General features: G+C 51.4%; 9 protein-coding genes across 9 annotated transcripts; 3 read left to right on the top strand and 6 right to left on the bottom strand.

Moving 5' to 3' along the window:
* Positions 1-861: 861 nt before the first annotated feature.
* CGCA056_v010468 (uncharacterized protein) lies at positions 862-1,882 on the bottom strand (the record flags this gene model as incomplete). The annotated part of the gene is made up of 2 exons (XM_037325715.1): positions 862-1,049; positions 1,114-1,882. 2 exons carry the CDS (start codon positions 1,880-1,882, stop codon positions 862-864), a joined length of 957 nt encoding a protein of 318 aa, XP_037175663.1.
* Positions 1,883-3,968: 2,086 nt separating this feature from the next.
* On the top strand, positions 3,969-4,668 carry CGCA056_v010467 (uncharacterized protein; the record flags this gene model as incomplete). The annotated part of the gene is made up of 2 exons (XM_037325714.1): positions 3,969-4,355; positions 4,474-4,668. 2 exons carry the CDS (start codon positions 3,969-3,971, stop codon positions 4,666-4,668), a joined length of 582 nt encoding a protein of 193 aa, XP_037175033.1.
* Positions 4,669-5,730: 1,062 nt separating this feature from the next.
* On the bottom strand, positions 5,731-6,134 carry CGCA056_v010466 (uncharacterized protein; the record flags this gene model as incomplete). Its single annotated transcript, XM_037325713.1, has 2 exons — positions 5,731-5,906; positions 5,966-6,134. 2 exons carry the CDS (start codon positions 6,132-6,134, stop codon positions 5,731-5,733), a joined length of 345 nt encoding a protein of 114 aa, XP_037175032.1.
* An 872-nt stretch (positions 6,135-7,006) lies between these two features.
* Positions 7,007-10,681, bottom strand: prtP (PIII-type proteinase; the record flags this gene model as incomplete). The annotated part of the gene is made up of 1 exon (XM_037325712.1): positions 7,007-10,681. One exon carries the CDS (start codon positions 10,679-10,681, stop codon positions 7,007-7,009), a length of 3,675 nt encoding a protein of 1,224 aa, XP_037175031.1.
* A 3,287-nt stretch (positions 10,682-13,968) lies between these two features.
* CGCA056_v010464 (uncharacterized protein) lies at positions 13,969-14,685 on the top strand (the record flags this gene model as incomplete). Its single annotated transcript, XM_037325711.1, has 1 exon — positions 13,969-14,685. One exon carries the CDS (start codon positions 13,969-13,971, stop codon positions 14,683-14,685), a length of 717 nt encoding a protein of 238 aa, XP_037175662.1.
* A 297-nt stretch (positions 14,686-14,982) lies between these two features.
* CGCA056_v010463 (uncharacterized protein) lies at positions 14,983-15,651 on the bottom strand (the record flags this gene model as incomplete). Its single annotated transcript, XM_037325710.1, has 1 exon — positions 14,983-15,651. The coding sequence occupies one exon, from the start codon at positions 15,649-15,651 to the stop codon at positions 14,983-14,985; it is 669 nt and encodes a 222-aa protein (XP_037175661.1).
* Positions 15,652-16,876: 1,225 nt separating this feature from the next.
* Positions 16,877-17,206, top strand: CGCA056_v010462 (uncharacterized protein; the record flags this gene model as incomplete). The annotated part of the gene is made up of 2 exons (XM_037325709.1): positions 16,877-17,030; positions 17,079-17,206. 2 exons carry the CDS (start codon positions 16,877-16,879, stop codon positions 17,204-17,206), a joined length of 282 nt encoding a protein of 93 aa, XP_037175660.1.
* A 143-nt stretch (positions 17,207-17,349) lies between these two features.
* Positions 17,350-19,198, bottom strand: MUP1-1 (High-affinity methionine permease; the record flags this gene model as incomplete). Its single annotated transcript, XM_037325708.1, has 5 exons — positions 17,350-17,698; positions 17,750-17,871; positions 17,938-18,197; positions 18,259-18,957; positions 19,015-19,198. 5 exons carry the CDS (start codon positions 19,196-19,198, stop codon positions 17,350-17,352), a joined length of 1,614 nt encoding a protein of 537 aa, XP_037175030.1.
* Positions 19,199-23,851: 4,653 nt separating this feature from the next.
* On the bottom strand, positions 23,852-24,965 carry ustQ-2 (Tyrosinase ustQ; the record flags this gene model as incomplete). The annotated part of the gene is made up of 3 exons (XM_037325707.1): positions 23,852-24,087; positions 24,147-24,647; positions 24,716-24,965. The coding sequence occupies 3 exons, from the start codon at positions 24,963-24,965 to the stop codon at positions 23,852-23,854; spliced, it is 987 nt and encodes a 328-aa protein (XP_037175659.1).
* Between the last annotated feature and the right edge of the window lie 552 nt (positions 24,966-25,517).

Raw genomic sequence — 25,517 nt, 5'->3', positions numbered from 1 at the left:
GAAGTGAGGACATCAAAAGCCCGAGCAAAAGAAGGTCCATCCAGGATTCGAACCTGGGCTTACGGAAGGGACCGATTGTGAGATCAGAATCCGACGTCCTAACCAACTAGACTAATAGACCGACTATAGAATGAATGCGTCAGTCGAAATTGCTGATTGTGTGGGACGAAACGTGGGGTTGAAGCCCTCGCGGTGGGTACTTCACGATGCATGGGTGAACCGGCCGAGAGTGGGGTGAGAACCTTCCGGCCGAACCTCTGAGAGAACCACCGCCTTCTATTTCTCAGTATCTCGAGTTCTAATTGACATTCCGACTCCAAAAGCGTAGTTTATCTAATTTTATGGAGCAAGGGGAATGAAACTAACAAATGAAGCCCGCAACCTAGCCACAGGAAGCAAACACATCTCGAGCCAGCCATTGGACTGGAGTTCTTTGAAGCTAATGCTCAGAACTAGATACGAGGAGGACATTTTTGATCCCAGTGGTTACCCCAATAATAGCTGAGGCAGCAATATTCACCAAATTTACGCAAGCATCTCGTTTGCCATTATGACCCAGCCCAGCAGCCGTAGACACCGAATGGAGGCGTCCGCAAGCGTCATGATCACATATACGGGAGCAAGAGGTATCTCATTGAGGTCATAAATATGCCTCAATTCCATGGTGGTGTCCTTTACCACGATCCTAGACTAGGTTTTCCCCTCTCCTTCGGGGATAACCACGCGATGTTGGCCGCAGCCAGAGACAAGTAACGGAGATGAAAGAAAGAGCCAGAAGGGTGTTTCCAAGTAATAGCCAGTCCAAACAAGTCTGGTCCAGCCGACCTAGACACCATCCAGGCACCGTAACCTTCCCATCTTCTACTTGCTGGTCAAGCCAGCCACAAGACCGGCGAACGAGCAGAGGACGGCGACGAGACCACCGACCTTGATCAGGTAGTCGAGAGCCTCGAGACCCAGGCCACCGGCAAAGGCGCTCTCACAGAGGCGGATGATACCGACGGCGACCACTTCGTCGAACATGCGCATGATCAGGGCAGTAAGCCACTCTGCAAGCAATAGTTAGCAATTTTGTACATCGCGGTCTTGTTCAGGGGAGCTCGGGAGACTTACCACTGACGAACTCAGGCATGCCCCAGGCGATGACACACAAGACTGGTCCAGACACGAGGCCTGGAGCCGCCATGGCAGTCAAGCCAGCGCTCATGAAGGACAGACAGAGGAAGTTGGTGGAGCGAGTGATAGCCCAGTAATGCAAGGACGCAAAGAAGTTGTGGATTCCAGTCTCGATCTCCATGACGCATTCAACGATGAAGTCTCCCAGAGCTTCGATAATGGGGACGAAGGCGGGGTCGTTATCATGGTGGGTTTCGCAAGGATCCGCGGTCACGATGGCCTCAAGGTCATCGACAGAGTAGAAACCGAAGGAGACGATGCGAACGAGGTAGTAGAATGCATTCTTGCCGAAGTTGTGGGCGTGGTCGCTGGCGGCAGACACAATGGCCTTGATATCGCGCTCGACACCCTCCTTGATGCCCGAAAGCTTATCCTCGATGGTGTGCTTGAAGTCGTCGAACGAATCGATGGGGCAGATGTCCATGGAGCCAGGAACGGCATAGATATTGTCGCCAGCCATCTTGAAATAATCGTCCATGTAGGTCTGGTTGGCGGAGATCTGGGTAATTGCAGAAGCCTCAGGAGAAGCAAAGCAATGGTCGTAGGGAACTCTGACGGGCTCAGCGCCGACACCGCGGAAGAAAACGCCGCCGAACCAGCCAAGAGGGAGCTGGTCGCGACGCTCGCCCTCGCGCTCGTCGTACTGGACGCCAAACATCATCAGAAAGATGCCGGCCAGGAGGAGAAGCATATTTATGGCCTTCATGATGAGGGCTGGCGCGATTTCGATGTGTTTGATGAGAGTAGCAATGAAAATTTGGTAGAGTAGGAGGTGGTGATAATTCGGGTTGCTTTGGTTGGAATCAAAACAACAAGATCAAAGTTTATTTATTTTTTTGAGTGCCTGCCCACCAGATCATGTGACTCGCCCTTCTCTATTGTTTAGATGCGTAGATTCATGGTTAGATGACGCTCGAGGTGGTTGTGCTTAGACGCGTAACATTGCTTTGGTGCGTGGTTGTGAGTTGACGACTAATACAGCCCTTGCAACTGCTCACCACGACAAACTTGGTGAGTCGCAGAGTGAACTCCAAACACCTACCAAAGACCCAATGCAGAAGATCTCAAAGGACAAAGGGGAAGGCAGGAAGTCGTTTCTCGTTTCATAAAATAATACTTGCTTTGCTGGAGTTAAATGCGGAAGCAGAGACAAAGCTTCACTGCTAGAAGAGCTAATATTTGATGCGATAAAGATTCATCATAGATGCTACATAGACTTGAATTCAGTATCATGGGATTTTTGTATGGATTAATAGGAAGTTTGATTCTAAAGTTACTACTTGGAGTTTCTGCTGCGAGTTGCGTTGTACATGGGTCTGATGCATACAGCGAACTGAAGAGCACTCAGATCGTGGAGCAGTGAAGCGGAGGCTGCCAGTAAGGCTTCTGCCAAGAGAAACTGCAATTGAAGGCTCCGCCATGAGAAGTACGAAATAATAATAATTCCATATCTGGACCTCATATCTTACCTGTACTTAATGATACGAGCCCAAGTGGATGATTACGTCGTTGGGTGCACTCAGTCAGTGACCGCTACTTCGATTTGGCAATTGCAGATTTCGAGACGCATATGCAATGGCACAGGCAAGGCAGCCGTCAGGCGGTGTTACTCGTCACAATATGCAAAAAGTCAGCAATGTGAACCAACAGCCGAAGCGAGACCAGGCTGAGACCATGTTGTTGGTGCTTCGCCTGGAAGGAAGCCCACACACTTAACAAGGCGCTAACCGCAAGCGACAGTCTGCTTATGTCGGTAATCCCACGCCGCATGAACGGCGGCCTCTGGACTTTTTCTACTTTTTTCCAATTCTCGCCCACTTCGAACCGTTACCAAACACAGCCCCCAGCCACGAATCCATCGGGGCACTCTGTTTGCATTTCTACTGAACAACCAAGTCAATTTCGAGGATCAGGCTGTGAGGGCCTGAATCATTTAAGCAATCATGATTCCGAGCGTACTCGCCCCTCCCGTAGAGGAGTCGTGTGCTTTCAGTCTTGGCTTTGCGACTGGGACTATTACAGTGGGACGGCAGCTTTCATTGCCGCCTTAACTCCCGATCTTGCACCTGACCACAAAAGGAGCCCAATATGAGCTTGCACTTTACCGATAAGCTAGCATCTCTCAAACAACGGCTGGTTAACAAGCTTCGAAGCAAATCTCGAAAGCGCCGCTATGAACTCTCAGAGAAGTAATGTCCACCAGATATGCTGTCCCAAACCCACCGATACAGCCTAACTAACCAAAATTCGTTAGGGAGAATTACGATGTCCCCGACAACAAATGTGGGGCACCCAGAAGAAAGCACATAAATGTTGAACATCGGGGGCGGGTTTGGGACGGCGAAGATGCAGAAGATATTCAACACACAGCTTCTCGGCATCCGGAGTCGCCAGCAATTCCGCCCTCGCCCGGACGCGTGGGCCCCGGCTTTGCAGTAAAACAGGAGCAGCTGAAAGATGAGGCGCAGCAGCAAGATTTGTCATCTCCTCCTTCGCCTCCCCACCGTCGTTCAACACGATCAAAGACTTGGGAGAGCGTGAAGAGCGTCAGCGTCAGCTCAATACGATCTGTGGCCACGGTGGCCCAGGCCATCGTATGCATGCCCCGGCTGACGCGGTCCGAGTCTCACATTCCTCGTCAGTCCCTCCGTGGCCCAATAATGCCAAGAACAGAGCCAGGATCGCAACCAGAAGGAATACCTGAAGAAGAAAATGACCAGCTATCGCACGAAGTATCTCACAACTCATTCGCAAAGTCCAAGCATCCCACCTTCCCACTGGACAAATCGACAATGTCAGATTCCACAGAACTGGCAACTATCCGAGCCAAACTGAAGGAGCGCGAAAGAACATCCGAATACTTCAATCAGATATGGGAAGATGAAGCACTGCCGCGCTTGAAGGAGACCATGGTTAAAGGCAACATCACAGACTATAATATTTCGATTCAGGCTGACTACGGCGAATATGGTGTCCTCAGAATTGTGGAAGTTGTTACCAGGAAAAGGCTACCAGACAACACGAATCAAGAGCTCAGAACGAATGTCTCCAAGATATTTACGCCGGAGAGGTCACTGCACGTTACCATATCTTTCACCATCGGAGTCGTCAAGCGCACCTCTGGAACAGAAGAACCGTATGCTTCACCTGGTAACGCTCGTTATCACTCACCTCTAATGGTTGGTGACTCTGTTGGGTTTGAAAAGGGTGAATATGCAGCAACCATCGGTCCAGCAATCAAGTGGGGTGACCGAACTGGGTGTCTCGTAAACTTTCATCTATTTCACGGAGCCCCAGGTGTCAACGAAGAGCAAGAAGCACCAGAGTGTCATCTTGTGCATCCAGCAGGAATCGACTGTCCCACGGGAACAGTTCCGGTACGCATTGCCAAAATTGGCGCACACTCTGGATATAGGATGTATCGGACTCAACGAGCCTCGAGATCTTTCCAGGAGTTTGCTCCGAAGGTGCCACCAGATGAACGAAGAGTAGAAACCGACTGGGCTTTCTGTGATCTGGAAGGCGAAGGCCTGCTGCTTCACAATTGCATTCGATATGCCCCAGATGGCAGAGAAGTCGAACCGCACTCAAGCCCGATGTCAGAAACAATGAGTATCAGCCCCAAGCTTCGAATGGTCCGTTGTACTGGTCGTAGTAGCGGATTTAGGTACGCGGTCGTGTGCGAAACCCCGATTATTGTTCAGCAGGGCCCGGACCAGCCTACTACTCGTGAATGGTATCTCGAAAACGCTCCAGGACTCTTGGCCGTTGAAAAGTGGAACGCTGGGGGAATCGGCATACCGGGCGATTCCGGGGCAGCCATTATTGACGACGAAACCAGGGCATTCATCGGCCATGTTTGGGGGCGCAACCATTACGAAGAGGACGCACCCACTGGTCCTAGACTAGCCTACTTTTCACACGCCATGGACATTTTTGACGACTTCGAATCACGTTACCCCGCAATGGGCCGTCCAAGACTAAGGACCAATACCGACACAACTTCATCAGCTCCCATCCAACCAGTCGCCGGTGGCCGAGATCCCAGCAACAGAGTGACATTTGTTGATGGAGAGGTTCCACGTCGGAGCAAAGCTGGACTGCCGATTTCAGTAGTCAAGTTGCTGGGCAGATCACTTTCTCAAAACAGTCTCGCACATAGCATGACTAGTTCTTCGGGGACTACATTCACTGAGGAAGGAATCACTCTAGAAATTGAAGCAACGGGGAAAGACATCGGTGACTTTCAAAGTCCAGGGAACTCAACGAGGAGCATATCTTTAAGAAGCTCGGATGACGAGTTGAGGACATAAACGGTATGTTCCCCATGCTTTCGGCTGTTAGGGCTAGTTTCTTTCTTTCCACGTCTTTTTCATAGGTCCTGGGCGGGGGTTCTCTTATTAATCGGTTTGTTATTATTGATGTCATTATGTACAGTTTTTCATGTTCAATCAAACTACTATGCACGCATTCCTTCATACAACTCATTCATGGACGTAGATCCCCATGGATACTACAAGTTCTCTTCAAGAATCCCAATGGAATGCGCTGGACCTAGAGCTTGGCAGGAACAGCAGTGAAACCGCAAGCAGCCGCCGCCGCGGTGACGGAGGTGCCGTAGTACTGCCAAACGTTCTGGGCATTCGCACACTGGAGGCAAGCGTCGTATCTGGCGATCCACTGGTAGTTCTCACAGTAGCCAGCCTCGCGGGACAAAGTGATTGAGGTACCTGCAAGCAAAGATTGATCAGTTTGAGACCTACTTCGTGTGAACAAATACTACACTTACCGCAGTTCTCGTGGCAGAGGTAAGCGGGAGTACCGGGCGCAGGAACATCCTGGCGCTTGGCGAGCATTTCCTCGGGGAAGTCCCAAGAGACCTGGTTGCGGGTGACAAGAGGGGTGGCAGAGGCCAAGGAAGCGGCGAAAGCCACGCCGCAGGTGATGGAGAAACGCATCTTGAATTTGTAGAAGGAAGTTTAGTCGTGGATGGGGATAGTGAGGCGCGAAAGATACTGGATGAAGATGTCTAATGAACTTTCCCTCAACTGCCCCTTACCAAGCAACCCTTTTTATCTTCAACAACTTCCGATCCTACCTGAACTCCTCCCTCCGGCATGCCCAGAAACTTAGTCCAGAACAGGAAGTTCGTCCCTTGAACTGCGCCGACCGATATCGCGCGCGCTATTGGCATGAATCTTGGCAAAGCAACTCCACGGTGCCATCAGCCGATCCATCCCAGAAAGGAGCGGGCTGCTGAGCGTATTCAGCGGGGCCTATTCGACCGAGAACCTAAAGGGCTCCAGCGGTGGGCTCGCCCCATCTAATCTTATCAGATCATCTGATAATCAGCATCCCTGTCTGGGTCCGGGACAAGACTTCTGAACTGGATCGTCATATCCGAGGGGCCCCCCACGTATGCGACCCTAAAACTCTGATTTACGAGCTTGTTATGTAAATGATATTTTAAGATGGCGGACTCGGACCAGCCCCAGAGCACATGTCAAAACTAACAAAAGGCTTTTTGACTGGATCTTGGCGATGCAAGTGGAACTTCTTTAATCTAGTGGTTGAACCTTGACAATGGGCTCAACTGGCCAGGCACAATCCATTCATAGATTCAAGGCAAAATCAAGGCATTTATCGTGCATATCACATTGGTGCTGCGGGCAAGTATTTGCTTGATGATTTCTCGGACCAAACCTGGGTAAGAAACAAGTTAATGTCAGTTCTCGACATTTTGTATTTATGTACACGCTGTTTTGCGTCTTGAAGATGATGAATATGTACAACGAAGCAGAGTAATTATATGGCGGAATCAAAGAAGTGGTTAGGTGGCGCGCTCGCCACTGAATGCATTGAAGGACTGGCTCCTCAAGCGGGGGTTCTTCTCAAACGCCCAGTTCCTGGCATCATACAACACCAGACTTCCGTTTGACAATTGGATATCCAAAAGATAAACGAGGTTAAGCGTCCAAGCTTGACGGTCGCCCTGAATGCTTCCCATTGTCAAACGCAGAACATCATCGCCGGTCAGGGTCTGGTTGTACACGGCTCGGAAGTTCTTCACGTTGCAAACCTCCACGGCTTCGGCAGAAACATCGGTGAAACTCGTGATACGATTTTCGGCGTCAAACTCGTGCCCGACAATGACGCTAGAGTTGTCACAGACGAAACCGTCCAAGTCGCTGGAGTGGGACGACTCCACACGAACATAGTCCCATGGGCCCAGGGAGGCGGATATCTCGGCCTCGACCGTGAACAAGCTGGCACCGTCATAGGGCGATGTCACCAGTCGGTCGTAGATAGTTGATCTGTCCACAGCTGTGTAGTACACTGTGGCCTGATGGACCTTGTCAACAGTCGGGAACTCAACCACATATGTGCCTTGCTTCATCGAGGCGGCAAACGCCGGCGTGAAGCGGCACATGAGGAAGAAGTCGCCGACCATGTTCCTGTTCCAAGTGGTCCAGTCGGCGAGGGCGATAGTATACAGGCGGGTTTCGGCGTCGAAAGAGGTGGATCCTGCCTGAGCACCAGATGCGGACAGCTGGTCGCCCTCGGCGATGTCGGTGATCTCAGCGGGAACGGCGAAGGTCAGGACCGAGTCTGCTGCAACTGGACTGGGAAGGGAAATCTGAACGTGGAGTTCCATCCAAGCCTCGGGATCGGTGATGAACGGAGTGTCTTCGCGGAGGCGCTGAAGCTTGAGAGAAGTGAAAGCACCTGATAGACCCGTTGGCGTGGCAGTGGCGGTGAGAGTGGTGGTAGGGCCTGGAACGGAGATGGGAACGGTCGTAGCGACTGCAGATGTTGTAGCGGGGGCACCCGTGGAGGTTGCCGTAGCAGGCGCAGTTGCCGAAGGCTGTCTCGTGGTGAAAGTGGCATTCTGACCAGGAATGGGATCGTTGCCAAGCTGGATCGAGAACGGGTCCGAGAGGAAGAGCTGCCAGTCCTTCGGGTTGGACGCGTCTCCAAAGATGCGCAGAGCACGCGTGAAAATTCGGTAGCGGCCCGAGGGGATGTCAGTTCCGTTAGCGAATGCACGGAAGGTAACGAAGCTACCCTGGTTGAAGCGGACAACCTCCCTCATGGGGAAGTCCATGTACCCGCCGGGAACAACGGGTTGGGATCTGACAGACCCAAGCCAAGCTTTGGATCCGGAACCATGCTGAGGTGGGTACGAGGACTGTTCTGTGGTCCAATCCACGCCGACCAAGTCCACCGAGAACTCGTATGTACCGTATCTGAAGGCGAAGTAGGTCTCCGGTGACTCGCCCTCGGCTGGGCGATAGGCCCGCCCTTGATAGTCGATCGGAAGCAGGTCACCGTTAGAATCATCATATCGGTACGACTCTGGGCCATGGTGGAGCGGGGTCCAGTTGTACGTCGAAGCTTCGACGCCGATGTAAGGAACGGTAATCAGGTCGTTATTAGAGCCTGCCAAGAGGATTTTGCCACTCCAAAGTGCGCCGCTGTCGGCATCGAGAGATGGGGCAGACAGGGTGACCTCGATCTCCTGAGTAGCTCCAGCAGGGACGGTTACGGTCTTTGCATCCGCAAGTGAGCCGGTTGCGGACAGGAGAGGCGGATAGTATACGTTGGGGTACCAGATCGAGTTTCTGGAGGCAACTGTAGATGCCGGGATGTGAGTGACGTTATAAGTCACTTCCTCGGGCCCGGTGTTCTGGATGCGAATGGTATGCGTTGTGACACGGTTGTCGGTATCATTCAATGAGAGGGTGGGCTCAGAAAGCAAGACCGTAGTGCTGTCAAACAGCTTGGAAGCATCGATGAGACCAGCACCTTGCTGAGCAAGAGAGGCAATCTCCGCCACGACACGGGCGTCGCCGTTGTCAAAGGCAGGAAGAGCCACGGCAGTCGAGGTCAAGCGGCGGACGAACTCGGCGCGATCTTTCTTCGCATGCGCAAACCACAAGGCTGCAACGCCAGAGATGTAAGGCGTCGCAAATGAGGTTCCCGAAGAGATGGAATACCGGTTGTCGGGGAACGCGCCATAAACGACACCTCCGGGGGCTGAGATGATGGGCGAAAAGCCATTCTCGTATGTTGGGCCCCAGGATGTGTAGCTCGAGATCTGGCCGGAACTGGGAACCTCTGCAGCGAATGCCGCGGGCTGGGCGTCTGCTTGAATCTGAAGACGAAGAGTGTAGTTCTTTCCAATCTGCGTCGAAGCCCAGTCACCGACGGAGGAAGTCGTCACTGCCATCAACTTGAGTGTGTCGGACCAGGGGGTCACGTCAGACATGTAATAAGCGCCCTGCTTGTACGAGTCGAAGAGGATGCCGAACCCGAAGCCGCCGCTTGCGATGGAAGAGTATGAGCTTGCAGGAGGGCATACACCGCGCTTAGCCAGCACGGCCGTGTCTTCAGACCCAGAGCCAGCGATGTTGCAAGAGTCGCCGCTGTCTGGAACGATAGGGACATCGACTGTCTGATTGAACTTGGTGCCATCGGGTCTGACATATGAAATGTTCAACGATTGACCGCTGGAAGATACAAGCATCGCTGGCCATCCAAGAGTCTGTGAAGCCTCAACAGACCCAACCGAGACAATACCGCGGCCTGCAGCAGGAGAGCTGGCAAAGTACGGCCCCATCTCACCCGAGTTACCGGCAGCGATGATGATGAGTCTGTCCTGAGCAATCTCGCTCGCGACGCGGGAGAGAACGGAGTTGGCATAGCCAGTATTGCTTCCAATGGACACCGAAATAATGTCGCAGTCGTCCGAATCGGCAGCAAGCATACCCTTGAGAACCATGTCGTTGGAGGTTGAGTCCTCGCAACCAAAGACCTTGTACATGTAGATTTCCGAGTCAGGAGCAACGCCAGAGAAGTCCTTATGCGATGCCGCAATGACGGAAGAGACGAAGGTTCCGTGGCCGGCGCAGTCGGTGAGCTCAGTTGAGTTGGTCTCGATCAGGTTCTTGCCGCCAGCAACTTTGCCGACCAAAGCTGGATGAGAAATGTCTACACCACTGTCGACGACGCAGACGCGCTGGCCTGCGCCAGTAATGTTGCGCTCGTGAAGCTCATCAACGCGCGTGGCGATATGCGGGTTCCATTTCTGCGAGCCTGTGGTAACTTCAAAGGACGCGTCCAGGGTGATAGGATACACAGGCCAAGCGCCAGCCACACCGGGGATACTCTTGATGTCATCTAGAGCGCCGGTGGACTTGTCATTCGTAATCTCCACCGAGACACCCTTGAAGCGACCGGAGATGGCAGAAAAATCGTCCTTCACCTTGGCGCCGTATCCCAGGGATGTGATGTGGTCGACAACAGAGTCTGCGACTCTGGCATCTTGTCTGGCGTTCGGGCCGGTTGAGGCTTGTAGCTCAACTATGTACCGGCCAGAAGCGGCTTCGGACGCCGGAGTGGTCAGGCGATTCCGGCGGCCGGCAAAGCTGCTCTTTTCGGCCGCTGCCGGATTGAGTGCGCCAGCGAGAAGGAGCGCTTGCGCGATGTTGTACCATCGAGCCATTGCCGGTAACCTGGATGAGATCGATGGAATTGACGATTGATCTCGGAACCTCGAATGTTGGTTTAACGGTTTAGGCGAAGCGAAAGCCAAGACGGCAAGGCCTTGAGTTGCTATTTATTGCGCTTGGTAGCATCGTTGTTCGTTTTCGCAGTGCCCTGCATCGTGAAGGCGCACCCACTCTCACGAGGTCGCGATGCTTAATCTCCTCTTCATTAATTACACTTTTATGGGCCATGGCGCCGGTAACCGGCATGTAGCATTGCTGCTCATGAGAAGCCAAGCGGGATACAACTCCCGAGTCTTGGCAATGACCAACGGTCTGCTTATTTTGCCCCAATGGGGCAGGTCGTTGAAAAAGACTCATCTAACTTCACCGGGCAAGGGTTCAATCTTCAAAGGTTATCAGATCATCTAATCAACGGCTATGGAGCATCGTATGCAGGCAGCATCCCTACGAGCGTGGGTTAGCTCGTGTTCCGCGCGATGCGAACCAGTAAGAAATGCCTCGCTCGAACCTCTCAAGGAAAGGCTTGGGGGAGCAGTCCTCCACCAAATAAGCTCAGCTCGGGCGACTCCCCAGGGCTGATCCGATCACCGCTGGCCGAGCTCCGAGGTGATTGTTCGGGCTGGAGTTCGGAGGAATCGGCAGCGCCGATATCGTGATTGAACCTGAGCAGAAAGTTGTTGGTAGTGACACGGCCTTGCGGTGACCTGAGAGTTGCTTTCACAAAAGTTCATACCAATGTTAAACATGCCGAATTAAACAGGTGGCTTGGTTGAGGACATCCTGCTGATATTTTAGAAACGGGCCCAATTGCTCAATCAGGCATTGTGCGATCCAAGGAAGAGGGCTTTTCTTGAATATGACAACATTCGCGACTAGGTTGAAGACAGTTGATCCAGCCTTTTGACTCAGAGTGCACGTGCCCGTTGGTCATATTCGAGATGGGTCGATATACGGAAATTGCTGTATGGATTTGGCACATAAAGATGTTCATACGAATTTTGAGACAACCAATGTATTTGACTGGGTGGTGTAGGTGTTATAGTGTTGATTCTCTAATTGAGCACATAAGTAACGCCAACTTTGAATGTCAACTCATTGTCATGCAGACCAAAGACCGAACATGTAATCTTGAAAGGTAACGGACAACCAGCATCTGTTCACGGAGATTCAAGAATCCTTAAAAACAGGATCTAAATTTTAAGAATAACCTGGGAAACCTCATTACATTTAGTTTTCATGAACTCGGTATGCCGCATAAGCGCGACAACATTGATAGGTAACACCGCTGACGGATGATGATGATCTAAGATGAAGACACTATAATGCCGTGTAACGCTCAGACCATTGCTGCGAGAACAGCCATCAACGATGCCGAGGCTTCGATAAAGACGCTTATTTTCAGAGTCTTCTCTTCTGAACAACATTATCAAAACAGTCAGAGAGTAAAATCATGTGTTGTCTAGACTTTCAATGCAGTTGAAAGTCTTCCTTATATGTCCCGGCTCCTCAGCTATTCTTTGCAGTTTCGTGACTAAACCGGAACTTCGGTTTGTAGCTCATTGCCCTTATGTGTCTGCCTAAAAGATCGATGCTCATCTCACGTAAGCTTGACGAACCTCTCATATTCGAGGCCATATTTGTGAGCCTCCCACAAGTAACAAGAGTCGGTTGGTAAAACAATGATGGGGGCCAATCCTGTGGAAGAAATAGCAACTTGCCTCCTGATATCCCCTCAAAGGCAGCCTGTCTGTGGACTTGCCCCATCGCCAACACCAAAAACAGGCTTAGTGAGCTGATTGTCACCGGCTTGAAAAGCGGTGTTGGTTGTCCCCAACGGTGCATCGGCGGCTAGCTCACGCCAAATCCTTACAAACAATCAGGGGTCCTGCCCACATCACGAGTCCAGATTGGCCGGCTCGCATCAATCCTTGTAAGCCCCGCCCAAACCAATCAAAGTTGGCACGCGTGGATCTCTCTGCGATCGTGTGTTGTCTTTTGGGTCCCGCCCGAGTCCGAGCAAGTTCTCCTCTTCCCGCAACCTTTCCGCGCAACAGTCGCCAATCAAGCCCCTAGCGAGTCTCGCGCCAGGTTAAAAACCACACCCAGAAAGCTCGGACTCTGGATACGCTTGCAGAAAAGTCCGAGCCTGACCTTCGTTTCAAATGCGGAAGAGCCTGGGTTGATGAAAAGAAACGAAAAAAAGTATGGCCCGCAAGGGGAACCGGAAAGTCAGGACTGGGTGCATCACCTGCAAGTAAGTACGAGAGGACCCCGCCGGTGGGAGAAAGAAAAAGAACCGTGCCATGCTCGTGACTCGTCTCTCTTTTGCCAAGCGCAACCGTCTGACAAGATAGTTAGGGCCCGGAAAGTCAAGTGTGACGAAGGCAAGCCGTCCTGCGTTCGCTGCATCAAGACAGGCCGAGTCTGTGACGGTTACCTACTGAAGATCGATGTGCGAGACCCGGTTGGATCGCGTGATGCGACTACACTCACCCTGCACCAGCCACACCATGTCTTTCCTGGAGCGAACTCATCAAGTGAGGGCCATGCGCTGCAGTTCTTTTGCGAGACAGCGGGTCCGTTGATGTCTGGCACCGCGGATCCCTACTTCTGGACCAATATTGTGTTACAGTTCAGTGCGTTCGAGCCGGCTGTAAGACACGCAGTTATCTCAATTAGCGACTTATTTCAACAATCTTATTATACGCCCGAGTCTAATGCGAAGATACGTTTCGACGACCAGACAATAGCTCTGAAGCACTACAACAACGCCATTCACGGGCTCAAAGACATCAAATCAGAGCATAAAGAATCAGTCGTACTTCTTGTATGCGTACTGTTTGTCTGTATAGAGTTCATACGCGGGGACAGAGAGGCGGCATTAAGGCACTGTACGCATGGCGTCGAAATCTTGAAGACCTCGCCCCAGCATGATTGGACTCAACAGCATCTTTTACCCATTTTCCGACGACTTAACGAGTTTGCGTTTTTCTTTAGCGACGAGAATTCCGAATTTTCCGATATTTCAGACTTGGCGGGACCGATACCAACTACGTTTTCAACCTTCTCCGAAGCACAAGAGATGCTCGATGGAATCTTCAACCACACAACAAGAATTATGCGCTCAAGTCGAAAGTCTCATTCACTACCAAAAACTGCGTCTGGCATGTTTGAGCCCCAAAAGAAGATTTCTGTCTTTTCTCAACACTTTACCGACAAATCCACGATCAGCCGATTGTTGAATACGTGGCTGAAGCTGTTCAGCGACTTCGACCCAAAAATGACAGAGCTGGATGCCTTGGTTGCCAAACACTGCAAATACGGCGCGGAGTACGGACTCAAGATGTACCGGTGCTTTTTGTTGACCCGCTACGAGTGCTGCCGGATATGGCTCAATATTGCGTTTGATGATCCCGAATCGGGTTATGAAAGATCGGTGGACAACTTTGACCGAGTACTCAAGCAACTATCATGGTTGGAGTCTCAGATTCCACACGAAGGGCCTTTCTCGGACCCAGTATCGCCTCCATTTGTATTCGAGACCGGGTTCGGGGCCAATCTGTTCTTCCTAGTGACAACCTGTTGCGATCTCGAAATGAGACTGGAGCTTATCAGGTTGATGTCGATTTTCGCACTACCTAGAGAGAATTTGTGGGAAAAGGACGTGCTAATTGCGGCCGCGAGGAAGATTATTGAGGTTGAGCATGGAACCAAGTTTGAAGATCTCACACAGTCTCCAACCGCGCCCTCATACTCAGAAGAGACCCCGACTGAATATGAAGATGAAGACGAAGATGCAGACGCGGAAGAGGAGGAACCCGATTTTGGAATGCCAGAGATATGGGCGGAGCAGGGAGAGTCGCAGAGCGGTACAGGCACGAGTGACGAAGAAGGAGCTCATAAGTCTGGTAAAGTTCTTAGGCGTGATAACCTGGCACTTTTCGGCTCGTACCTACTGATTCTAAATCCGTTCATGAGTGGGAAAATTGGATCATGATACCCCACTACATAGCAAAGCAATAAAGTCAAATCTTACACTTCCTGCATGAAACGACACTTAGTATTAAAACGCGTCCAATTGGCAGGTCTAGACCTGGAATCAATCTCAACGATGCTTGTCCATTCCTTTCTAACGCACCCCGACAACTCATTTGTACGGTTATCTCCTTTCCTAACTCCTGGTATGTCATACTCGTCGTCTAGACGATTCTATGTAGTCGTAAATTTATGATCATAATGCCAGAAAACTTCCTTGTCGCATGCATGCCTATGTGCCTTCCTCTATGTGTCGTCATTATTTTTTTAACATCCCTTTGGCAAATTGATTCATCAGCAACCCTCCAATCGTTGCCCCGACTGCGTCCTTCTTACCATAGTCCTTTGGATTGTCGTCCTTGAACGCCGCGATGGCACCTGCACCTGCTGCAGCCGTCGCCATCCTCATCCCCTTCTTCTGCCATGATGACTTGTCCTTCCTCATCCGCCATGCCTCGGCAGCACCAGCGACAACGGCAGCGCTCGCAGCAGCTTGTATGATGTGCGCCTTGTCCGACTCTCGTCTCTGCAATCTAGACCGGGATGTCGATGCTGCGGAGACCTTGCTGTCTTTCCGGCGGCTACTACCGTGGCCCCGACCGCGGCTCCTGTTGCGTCGTCGACGTCGATCATCTTCGCTGTCAGAGTAGTCATCGTACGAGTCGAAGCTGTCGTTCCGGCGACGAGGTGGCCTCTGGTCAAGCGAGCGGGCGCGGGTCTTCGGTCGGACAGGGCTGATTTCGTCGTCGTAGGTGCGGCCGCGGCGCCGGTGCGAGCGCCCCGCCTCAGCGGAGTCTAGCTCATGTGCGCTCCGCGACACTCGGCGTGATGCACGCGGGCGCTCATAGGAGTAGTCGTCGTAGTAGGGGTCGTCGTCCTCATAGGTCGCGCGGTCGCGGTGGTGACGATCCGAGTTCCGTGACGGCATGGCTGATTCGCGCGAGCGGACCGCGGCGTCGAGCGGTCCACGTGGGCGTGAAAGGAGAGGGGATGTGCCAAGTCTCGTGAGGAGACCGGAAGAGGAAAGGCTGCACGATCGATGGGGAGAGCTAGCGATGAGCCCGTTTTGCTTGGTCCTCGTAGTTCAGGGGAGTGACGTCTCGACTTTTTGCATCAAAGAAACCAGTGTCCGATCGGATCGCAGGGGAGCGGGGAAGGACACGATTGTGCGACAATGAAGTGCTTGGTCATGAGCGATGGAAATGGATGATGAGGAGATCGTTCAATTTCTGTGTGAAAAGGAAAAACTAGGCTGCCTACATGAGAGAAGAAGCGTTACTCCGCTTTGATAAGGCATTTTGCATGTAAAGCACCAAGAGCTCAGGCAACTTTGAGCTGGCAATGGGTACCCGTCTCGGCAAGATTAAACTTGCTTATTCTCAGAGGAGGGTGATGTAAACGGGTGCAGATCGTTGCTGTTTCGAGACAAAGCTGAGGCGTGCTGGGGCGATGGCAAACGTCAATATGATGCGGCCCGCTCACCCGCCCTACGCAAAAATCAGTCGAAACACGGAATGATGTCACACCGAACTCAATGCCGGAGACCATCTCGGTGAGAGCTACTCTGGTCGGTGTGCTGACTCAAGCTCATGAGCTCACCGAGATGAGTCAGGGGTTGGAGCTCGATCTGCCGATCCAGACAGGTCCGGACATCATGACTCCGAGCCATTGTCCAATCGGGTCTTAGCCCCTTGATCAGGGACGATCGCTGATTGAGATTCAAAAGGCTGAAATTAGGAACAAGGGGTATGCATTTTCGGCTTGGTCGCTGGGTCAATCTGGCGTTGCTTGTCTGAATGTGGCGCCGCTAGCGGCAGCGGCTTTGGGCATCGCGGGGACGGGACCCATTCACTGACAGCTGCAACGGGACTGGAGGGACTGAGCGCGGGCGCGTTGATGCGCGTTTCTTCGCGTAAATGACAGCGTCATAGACTGGTCGCGCCGACGATGATATCAATGACTTGGTTGATGGTGTTTTCAACTCAATGCAGTAAGGCTAGCATGCTGATATCACAGCTGGATTCTGTATATGAAGGGAAGTGAAGTCCCCAAGGTTGCATTAATTGTCTACATCATCAAAGAAATAACATCACCAACACTTCATCAAAATTTCAAAATCTAATACTCGAATCCTTTTTCAATAATCATAAACCATGTCTTCCAACGAGGCCCCCACCGGTGACGTCCAGGACAACGAGTACGTCTCCCGCCAGCCCCAGCGCGGCGAGCCGATCAGAGTCCAGGCCGATGATGCCAAGGTTGAGGACCCCATTGACCCGCAAACCGCTGATTCGGATCAGCAACTGGGTAAGTTCGCCGATTTCGATTCTATTAGGTTTGACTGACCGATATCAGAGCGTGATGACAAGGAGGCCATTGATAAGGACAACATCATTGACGAGCGCACTCGTTCTGCGAAGCCGTCTGGAACCTACCGTGAGCCCGGTGACACCGAGGGTTTGGAGCGTGAGAGGCTTGAGTAGGAATGTAACCAATATATACTATTAGCAGAGCGTTTGATTGCATGCGTTCGCATATGATATCAACAATCAATATTATTACCTAAACTAGTTTTCGATTATTGTGATTCTTTTGCTCAGCAAAGATTACTTGCCATTGTCGTCGGTTATTCCATAGGGCCGGACAATCCTTTCGTGCTGATCTTCTTGTAGCGGATAACTTCGTTGCCCGCTTCATCATATGTTCTTTCGGCCACGATTTTATATCCGCCGAAGGCTGGCCAGATTTTGGTCCAGCACAACCAGTAAAGAGCTCCCAGAAGCAGCACCCCAACGCCGACGATCGGGAATACAAAGTACGGGTATCCGTCTGCGGTCCAGGATCCATTGGGCGGGATGAAGGGGACAATGCAAAGAAAGAAATTGACCAACACGTAGAGAATAGTAATGGGGAAATACGTGTGCCATGGCGAGGCCCAATTCTCTTTCTTGTTCCACTGGAGGTACAGCAGACCGCTGGGCACATGTTAGTAGTCATTTAAAATAGCTTGAGCCGAAGTAACTTACATTCCGACGAAGCCGTTAATCCATGCTCCCGGATAAACGTACAGGTCAGTGATGAAATTGTAAGCTGGCCCAGCAGGAGGCGCTACTAGCACAATAACAGTCACAATCCAGTGAAGAAAAAGCTGAGTTGGGCCTGGTGGTTAACATGTGGTCATAGTGACATGGCTACGGAGACTGGCGATACGTACAGACGCAGCAGGAGCATTGAAAGGCTTGTTGGACGCCCAGAATCGACTGAAAGGCAGGAGACCTTCCTTGGCAAGCTCCTGGTTGAGACGAGCGTGGGCGAAGCTCACCGCAAGCACATTGCCCAAATTGCTGATGGCGACGAAGGCCGGGAGAGCCCGAGCGCCAGCGCTGTTGCCAAACACGTTACGGAAGAAGACACCGGCGACAATGACTTCGGCATTAGCCAACTCAGTCTTTGGAATAGCAGCAAAATAGGCAACTATGATTTCCCACCACATTAGCAACTCAATACCAACGGATAGCTTACTTGGCCAACTCACCATTGGCAAGGACGTATAGGATTGTGACACCACCGATTGCGATGGGGGCAGCGATAGCCAGGGTCTTGCGTGGGTTCTTCAGCTCGCCGACGACATAGTTGGCATTCTCCCAACCCTTGTAGCTGTAGATGATGCGCAGCAACGCAGTCGCATATCCGTAGACACCACCATTGCCGTATCCATCTCCGTCCTCGATGCGGAAGGCATTGTCGAAGTTGCGAGGGTCAGGAACTCGACGGCGACCAGCAAGAGCAGCGAACCCGGAAAAGACGATAAAGATCAGGACTGCAACTTTGAAGACACCCAGTACGTTGAACAGACGGACGCCCCATTTAGGGGTGATGGCGTGGATGCCGACAGCAAACGTCGCGCCGGCAATACCGATTGCACGGGCGATCCAACCATCGGGAGCTGTTGACCCGGAAGCGAAGAGAATGTATCTTCCGAAAGCGAGGGCATTTCCAGATGAGAAGCCGAGAAGGATCATCTGAGCTGCGAGAACACAGGTCGCAAGGTATTTGGGATGCTTGTATGCCCGCTCGAGATAGTTCTTTTCTCCGCCAGATCGTGGAATCGCAAGGCCGAATTCAAGGAACACTGATAGACCACAGAATGTGAGGATACCACCGATGAGCCAGAGCATGAGGCAAACGCCGACGGAACCAGTAGACTGGAATATGCCCGATGGCGTCGAGAAAACTATTCGAATATGTCAACATGCCTTGCTAGATGAGTTAAGTTCCTAGTGGTACTAACTTCCGGTTCCAATCATCTTATTCAGAATGAGAAAGACAGCACCCGTGACACCAATCTTCCGCTCTTCGGAGTAGGCGAACGTCTGCTGGTCCTTGACGACCCCAACCTCCGTCGAGTTGTCGTCGCGTTGTACATCGTGCCGACTCTCACCAACATAGTGGTCGTGCTTGAGCGGTCCGCTCATCTCGTCGTCCCGTCGGGCGATGTCCATCATCTGAAGTTGCCAAGATCGACTCGTGGGGATGCGAAGCTAAGAAGCTTCCTCGAGGGGGGGTCGGACAGATAAAGTTTTGAGCTGAGGCAGGGAGGTCACCGACGGGGGAGCTAGGAGCTATATATGTGCCCAGCCCTGCATCTACTTGCTGCTGCATCGCAACCCGAGACAGGCGGTGGAAGGGTTGATCTTATCCCGTGCAGACCTCCAATGCCCCGCACGTCATTGCATTGCAACGTCACGCAAGGGTACAAACGACTCGCTGCCTGCTACCATGAGGACCATGAGGATGGGAGTAACCTTGATGATAGGCAACATAATCAGCGAGAGCTGTCCCGTGTGAGCCCCAGGAGGCTTGCGAACCCGTTCGAACTTTGATTTGACGAACCAGGTGGCAGGACGCCACAAAATAGCCTCATCGCCAACATCCATACTCCACACGGGCACCAAATTTTAAAATCATGGGTTCGGCGTTTTTCCAGAAGGATGCAGCGGCAGGGATCAGAGCTCCAGATGTGCGTCCAGGGTATTGACGCGAGGTGGCACATGGGCTTGGGGGTGTGAGAAGAGCTGATGATTTCTCTTGAGCTGCCTCTTTGAAGCTGAATCGCCATAGATGCCGGCAAGCTCGTGAGGATGATGGCGTCCAGCGAGTTTTCATCCTCGAGAAGACAGGAATGCCAGATGGCCGTTGAATGGCCCGGTTGCAGTGAGATGAGCCAGACGGGCGACTGCGCCAAGAGGGCGTCAGCAGGCTGGGCGCCTGGGCAGCGGCGAGGACACGATAAAATTCATGAATCTGCCTGAGAAAGTCCTTCCTGTTGGGGAAGGTCACTAGATGTAGCTTCGAGGGATGGACCGGAGGGATAGGCTTCACAGATTGTTTACGACCCAAGACTCTTGGCGACTTCTAGGGCCCTGTAGACTTTGGAGAACCCCCGAAACATCGCAGGCAATGTGGAGTGACCTCCAGACTTGGGGTAAGACCCAGTGAGTCTTTGAGGCAGCTCATTGCATCGCCAAAAGCCCAGCCAGTGAGGAAGAGGAATGCACGAAAGATTTTCGTCGATGTCGTGCTCGCGGGGGTGTGATGGCGACACATGCCGGCTTGACTGGTGCCCCAGGCTCTTTCAGGTTAACACGGGCTGATCCCAGGCGTCTGCCGTTTGTATTGCGCGCTAAAATGCCTTCAATACCCGCAATTGCCAGCCGGGGACAACTCTAAATGAAGCCCTTCGTTTTAGTACGCTCAGGCTCTGGTACGTCTCGATCAAACAGAAAATTTAATAATTCGACCACTTCTCGTTACACTTTATCATTGATACCAGTCAGTCGGTCAATCCAGTCATCGCTTGGAAATGACTTCTGGCCATTGCGATAAAGCGATGCAGGGACTGACACCAACCTTTCCCTTCTTCTAGGCCTGTGAAATCTGTTGGTCATTCTCTAAGCATCCACTTTGAGTGACGGAGAGGGATCCAATGATGCATTGATTTCCATACCCGGAGGTCCAGTCTCTCTTGCACCATCCTTCAAGCAGTGCCTCATGTGCGGGAGTCTTCTCTTTGCTTGTCGTTACGACGCCAGAAACCCCACGCACCACGAATTTTCCTTTTGGTGGCTTTGAGCCAATGTTGTTGGTGTCCCCTTAAGATAGGTAACATTCATAGCCCAGGCACAAAACGACATTGTCAAACAAAATTGTGGCATTTCTGTGTGACATGACGTCGAATTGTGGGAAATTGACTGTATGGCAAGAGACAAGTCGTCAAAGGCGAGGTTGTTTAGAGAGCAAGAGGGTTTCAATTACCAATGGTGTCCTACTCCTTTAGTGGAACTGGGAAGCAATGTCCGTGTCCCTGAGGCTTGAAGCTCAGTACGTACATCCATGACAAATCTCTCCTGTGATGTAAAAAACTACCTATGATATCGGTAGAACTTTAAACGGAATGACTATGAGACTTGGAAGATGAGTTTTCCTGCGCTGATGAAGAGTATTCTTCAGCGGATAGACGAAACTTTGCCTTTGGTTTTACAACGGATCCGTGTTTGTTGCTGGAAAGGGTAAACCAGATGGGACTAATAATGACCGTGACTCATTAGATGATTCGTATCAGATGTTTACCACTTCTGTATTCTTCACAAGGAAAACTGTGTTCATCGTCGCAGGGCCCCAGGATCTACTCTCGACTTTCCTCGTCAAGATGTGTAATCATGCCAATTCGACGAAATATGCCCCGACTTCGATCTTGTATCTCAATAAGCATGATCTTGGACCCCTGGGTCTCCTCCAAGGCGCACGGAATGCAGTAGAGCAACGACTCAGTGTTCTGAAATTCGAAGTCCTGGTGAAAAGTCCAAGGCTACGGACATAGCCGTCCCATCTGTTTGATATTTCGTTATGTTGATCGTGGCTTCCCAGTTCAGTTCATTGAGCTCGTCCGTTCTCTGGGTTCGGGTAAGACGCAAGGGTTTCAGAGCGCCCCATAAGCGAATCCAGCCGCCTTTCAGAAGCCCAGTCACTTCTTCCGTAACGTAATCCAAGTGGTAATCCTCGATGCCGATGAAAAAATCCGTAGGATACACCGCCCGCCCAGACGAAAACACTGAACGATCTGCGGCCGCACATGACCAACTTGGGGCCCGGTAGGAAGACTCAGGACAAGTCGAAATCTGTACTGAATCTCGGACGGACCAAAGCATTTCCTGCTTCAGAGTGCGATGCCACTTTCCGCTACATATTCGTCGTTCAACACTTGTGCCATTTTCTTCGCAACGGCTGAAAGGGCAACCATTCTGTCGGCAGAAAATGAAAGTCTGCTACCGCTGTAAGTGGAGACTATGTCTTCCCAGGCGCATAGCACATAAGTGTATGCAGGATCGGACTCTTATAATGTTACAAGCTTCTCATCGAATTGGCTTAGTTGACGTGGAGATGGATTGACTTGACAAAGGATCGTCCGTGGGACATCCTCTGGGTAAAACTCAGCCGAACTTTTCTCGTGGCACTCCCACGAAATTTGCCTTTTTCCAAAATGAAGTATTCTTCAAGAAAGTAAGCGCTCCTGAAGTACCCAGGCTCTTTTGTTGACCAGCGCGTCATGCACGTCTGTTCGCCATGTGTCTTCATCCACGATGCGGTAGACTGAAGTTTGCCCCCGTCGCTTGAGTTGGACAGTTTGCCACATGTAAACTTCAGTTTTGCGATCATGGAAAAGAGAATGATGCGCATCAGGAGCCATCGACGCTGAGATGTTGCAAAAGGCTGCTGAGTAAACTTTATCCATGAGAGTGGATTCATGACGCCAGTCCGACGTTTTGTCTCCATCTTGGATGATGCAGAGAGAGTCTATCCACAGATATCTCACTCCCAATAGTCTTGCTACGTCTCATGCCTCTCGGTATAGCTATGGAAGGGTTGTAACCGATAGCCAGCCAGACAGCTCAGTTAAGTTGTCTGTAGTCAACTTCAGACAATCCGCCTGTCCCCAACAATGACTTAGCGTCATGTAGGGCCCAGTAAGGTGTTCCTTGCTGGGCTGTACTAAACGGAAATGAGACCATGAAGTTTCTGGTAATCCAAAGTCCACTAGACGGGTGGGATACCAAGTTGCATTCGTCCCTGAAGCACGACACCGGGTGTGGCCTTGTACGCATTCGTCGCACCAGTTCTTAGCCTGTGGTAAGGCGTCTTTAGATGAAGTAATTTCGGCGAGGGGTCGAGGTGTGCGTAATTCGCCATCTGCAAGGATTTTTCAGTGAGTATGTGAGCTTATGCTTATTTCATCCGTACGGATAGATGGGTTTGAAATTACCGCTGTGAGGATGGATGAGAAAGTTACCAATATTGCTCCATTGATATTTGGTCGCGAGCGTGCTCGACGGATAGGTCCGCTGCAAGTTAATAGAAGCAGTCATGGTCTCGAAATTCTCATAGCGATTATCCAAATGCCACCAGAGCTGCATTTGGGTGACAGCATTTGAATCATGAGAGCTTTCTTCATTCTCAAGGCTCAGCTTGTCCACGCCAAGAGCTTGGGTTTGCTTTGCTAAGTCAACGATATATGTCTGGTGTTCCGGGGCGAGACAAATCCAGATTCGGTTGCAAATATAGCACCCTGCCTCGACTGATGCTTTCAAAGTGCTGCAAGTCAAGTGATGATCCCAGATGACTAGGGTACCGCGCTCCTCCCCCCAAACACCCTTCGGCACATTCGCCTCTATCCCATCTCGGCAAATGTCGCATATGATATTGCACGTAGTAGCGATGGAGAGGCTTGATGGCCTTGAGCACCTAGGACAGACACGAAACAAAGCGTTGTGATACTGCGTCTCGAAAAATTAACTTGACAACGTAAATATCTTCCCCTCGACAGCTGCTCGACCTTAGCACAAAGCGGGGTAATATTCATCAGCAGCGCATGACAACCAACGGCGTGCTGAGATATACCGCACGCTATAATAGACCGCATGCCCAATAAAGACACCTGATTGAATTTGGCTTACAAGTGCACAAGACATAGGACATCATGGAATGAATAGCACTGAATTATAGTGAGCTACTTCGTCTATTTCACCGCTGGAATGACGCCCACGAGCCACTGGTTTACCTTGACGTCTCGTCTAGTACTTGTACTGCAACGAGGCATTGTTTGTTGACATAACCTGCTGAATAGCAATATCTGGCGCAAGACCCAACATAGGCATATTGTCGCTCAAAGTTGCCGGCCTCTCGTCCACCTGACCAGTCTCCAAAATCCTTATGCCCGAGAAGTCTTGCGTGCGGCTCTCAGGCGCCTCCTGCTGCCACAGCCACCAAAGTCTATCAATCTGCACATGGTGAAGGAAGAAGAGCGGGTCTTCCAAACAGTCAGCTAACGAAATCAACCGAGGAGTTTTCATTTATGTGGATGCTTACCATTTGGAGATGTTGAGGGGATCAGGTCTCCGCCCACCGAATTGTGAATAGCGCCATGAGGCCCGTTCTCCAACGCTGTCGCGAACTGCGAAAAGTTGCCAGAAGTCTCGGTGATTTCGGAAATCCTCGCAGGGGAGTAGGCCTTGCCCTGGAACTTGCCGTTGTCCACCCCAATGCCGTCGTTGAATCCGCGGTTCAAGCAGTGTGCCCGTGGTGTTGTATCGAAGTACGGAACAGTGAAGTTGGCGAATGCACCGTCGGTCACGCACATCGTCAACGGGTTCGGGCGAGATGGCGACGTAAAGCCGCCGTTGAGTCCATTGCCGCCGAAGCCTGTGGTGGCATCGGTCGAAAAGACGGGGCTCTTCGACATGTCCTCGGAGTCCAAGGTCCAGTCCCAGTAAGTCATGGGACCAGTGTAACTGCATTCGTCCCTCAAAGCAGTCTCGTAGATGTGGACAAAGTATCGGTGCCATGGGAGGAATTGGGCAACAAAGTGAACTGTCTTCGAGTCAGTCGCAACGCACGGACGACGCGGTTGATGGATGACAACTGAGGTCTCTACTCACTCTGAATGTTGAGATGCGCGTGGACGTAGGGGAAGTCGTTGTAGCGCGAAGTTTCGAGACCAAGTTTTGATGGCAGGCTATCGAGACATTTTACGGCCTTGATGTAATCCGCCTTTGCTGAATCCGACAGACTCCTCCATTCGACTCTTTGCGCAACTTCTGTGTTGTTGGCGACAGGAAGGCCGAATACAGGGTTTGCGATGGTTGCAACCAGCAACGCAACGTTGCGGGCAAAGCTGGAAGATCGCATCGTGAGAATGTTGTTGTAGTTTTGGTGGAGGGAAGTCATCGGCCTTCGAAGATGAGCTTAGAAAGGGCATCGCTTCGCCTAAGTACCATCTTGAGATCTCGTATCGCCCCATTCGCCCTGGGTGAAGAGGCTGTTAGCGTGGTCTGCAATTTCGGCAACGCCTGGCGAGCTAAAATTGGCTCGGAAGTTGGGGAACACTGGAACTCCCCGCATCATCCTTGCTTCACGAAGTGTATATCTCCACAGCACAAGCTTTCATAAAGAGTGCTCAAGATGTCCAGAGCATCCGGTGTTCGACTCAAGCCTAAGCAAATATCACTAGACGGAGGGTGAAATACGCTTAGCCGATACAAGTGAAAATTCGGAATAGACCAGTCACTTGGTATGTTGCAATGTAGGGGGAAGTCATAGAGATTCCCAAATTGCTGGGGAGATTTGCATGTTGTCTTGAGCTCTGGAGGCGAAAACTTCCCAATTTGACGTACCCACTCCTCAGGTCTAGGTTCTATGGATGTTTACCGAATCAAGAACAAAAAGATTAATGAAGACGTA

Source organism: Colletotrichum aenigma, assembly GCF_013390185.1.
Source record: "Colletotrichum aenigma strain Cg56 chromosome Unknown KSG_Cg56_contig07, whole genome shotgun sequence".
In the NCBI taxonomy this organism is placed as follows: domain Eukaryota; kingdom Fungi; phylum Ascomycota; class Sordariomycetes; order Glomerellales; family Glomerellaceae; genus Colletotrichum; species Colletotrichum aenigma.
Note: the sequence above shows the minus strand (reverse complement) of the source record. Positions and strands in the feature narration are given on the sequence as shown.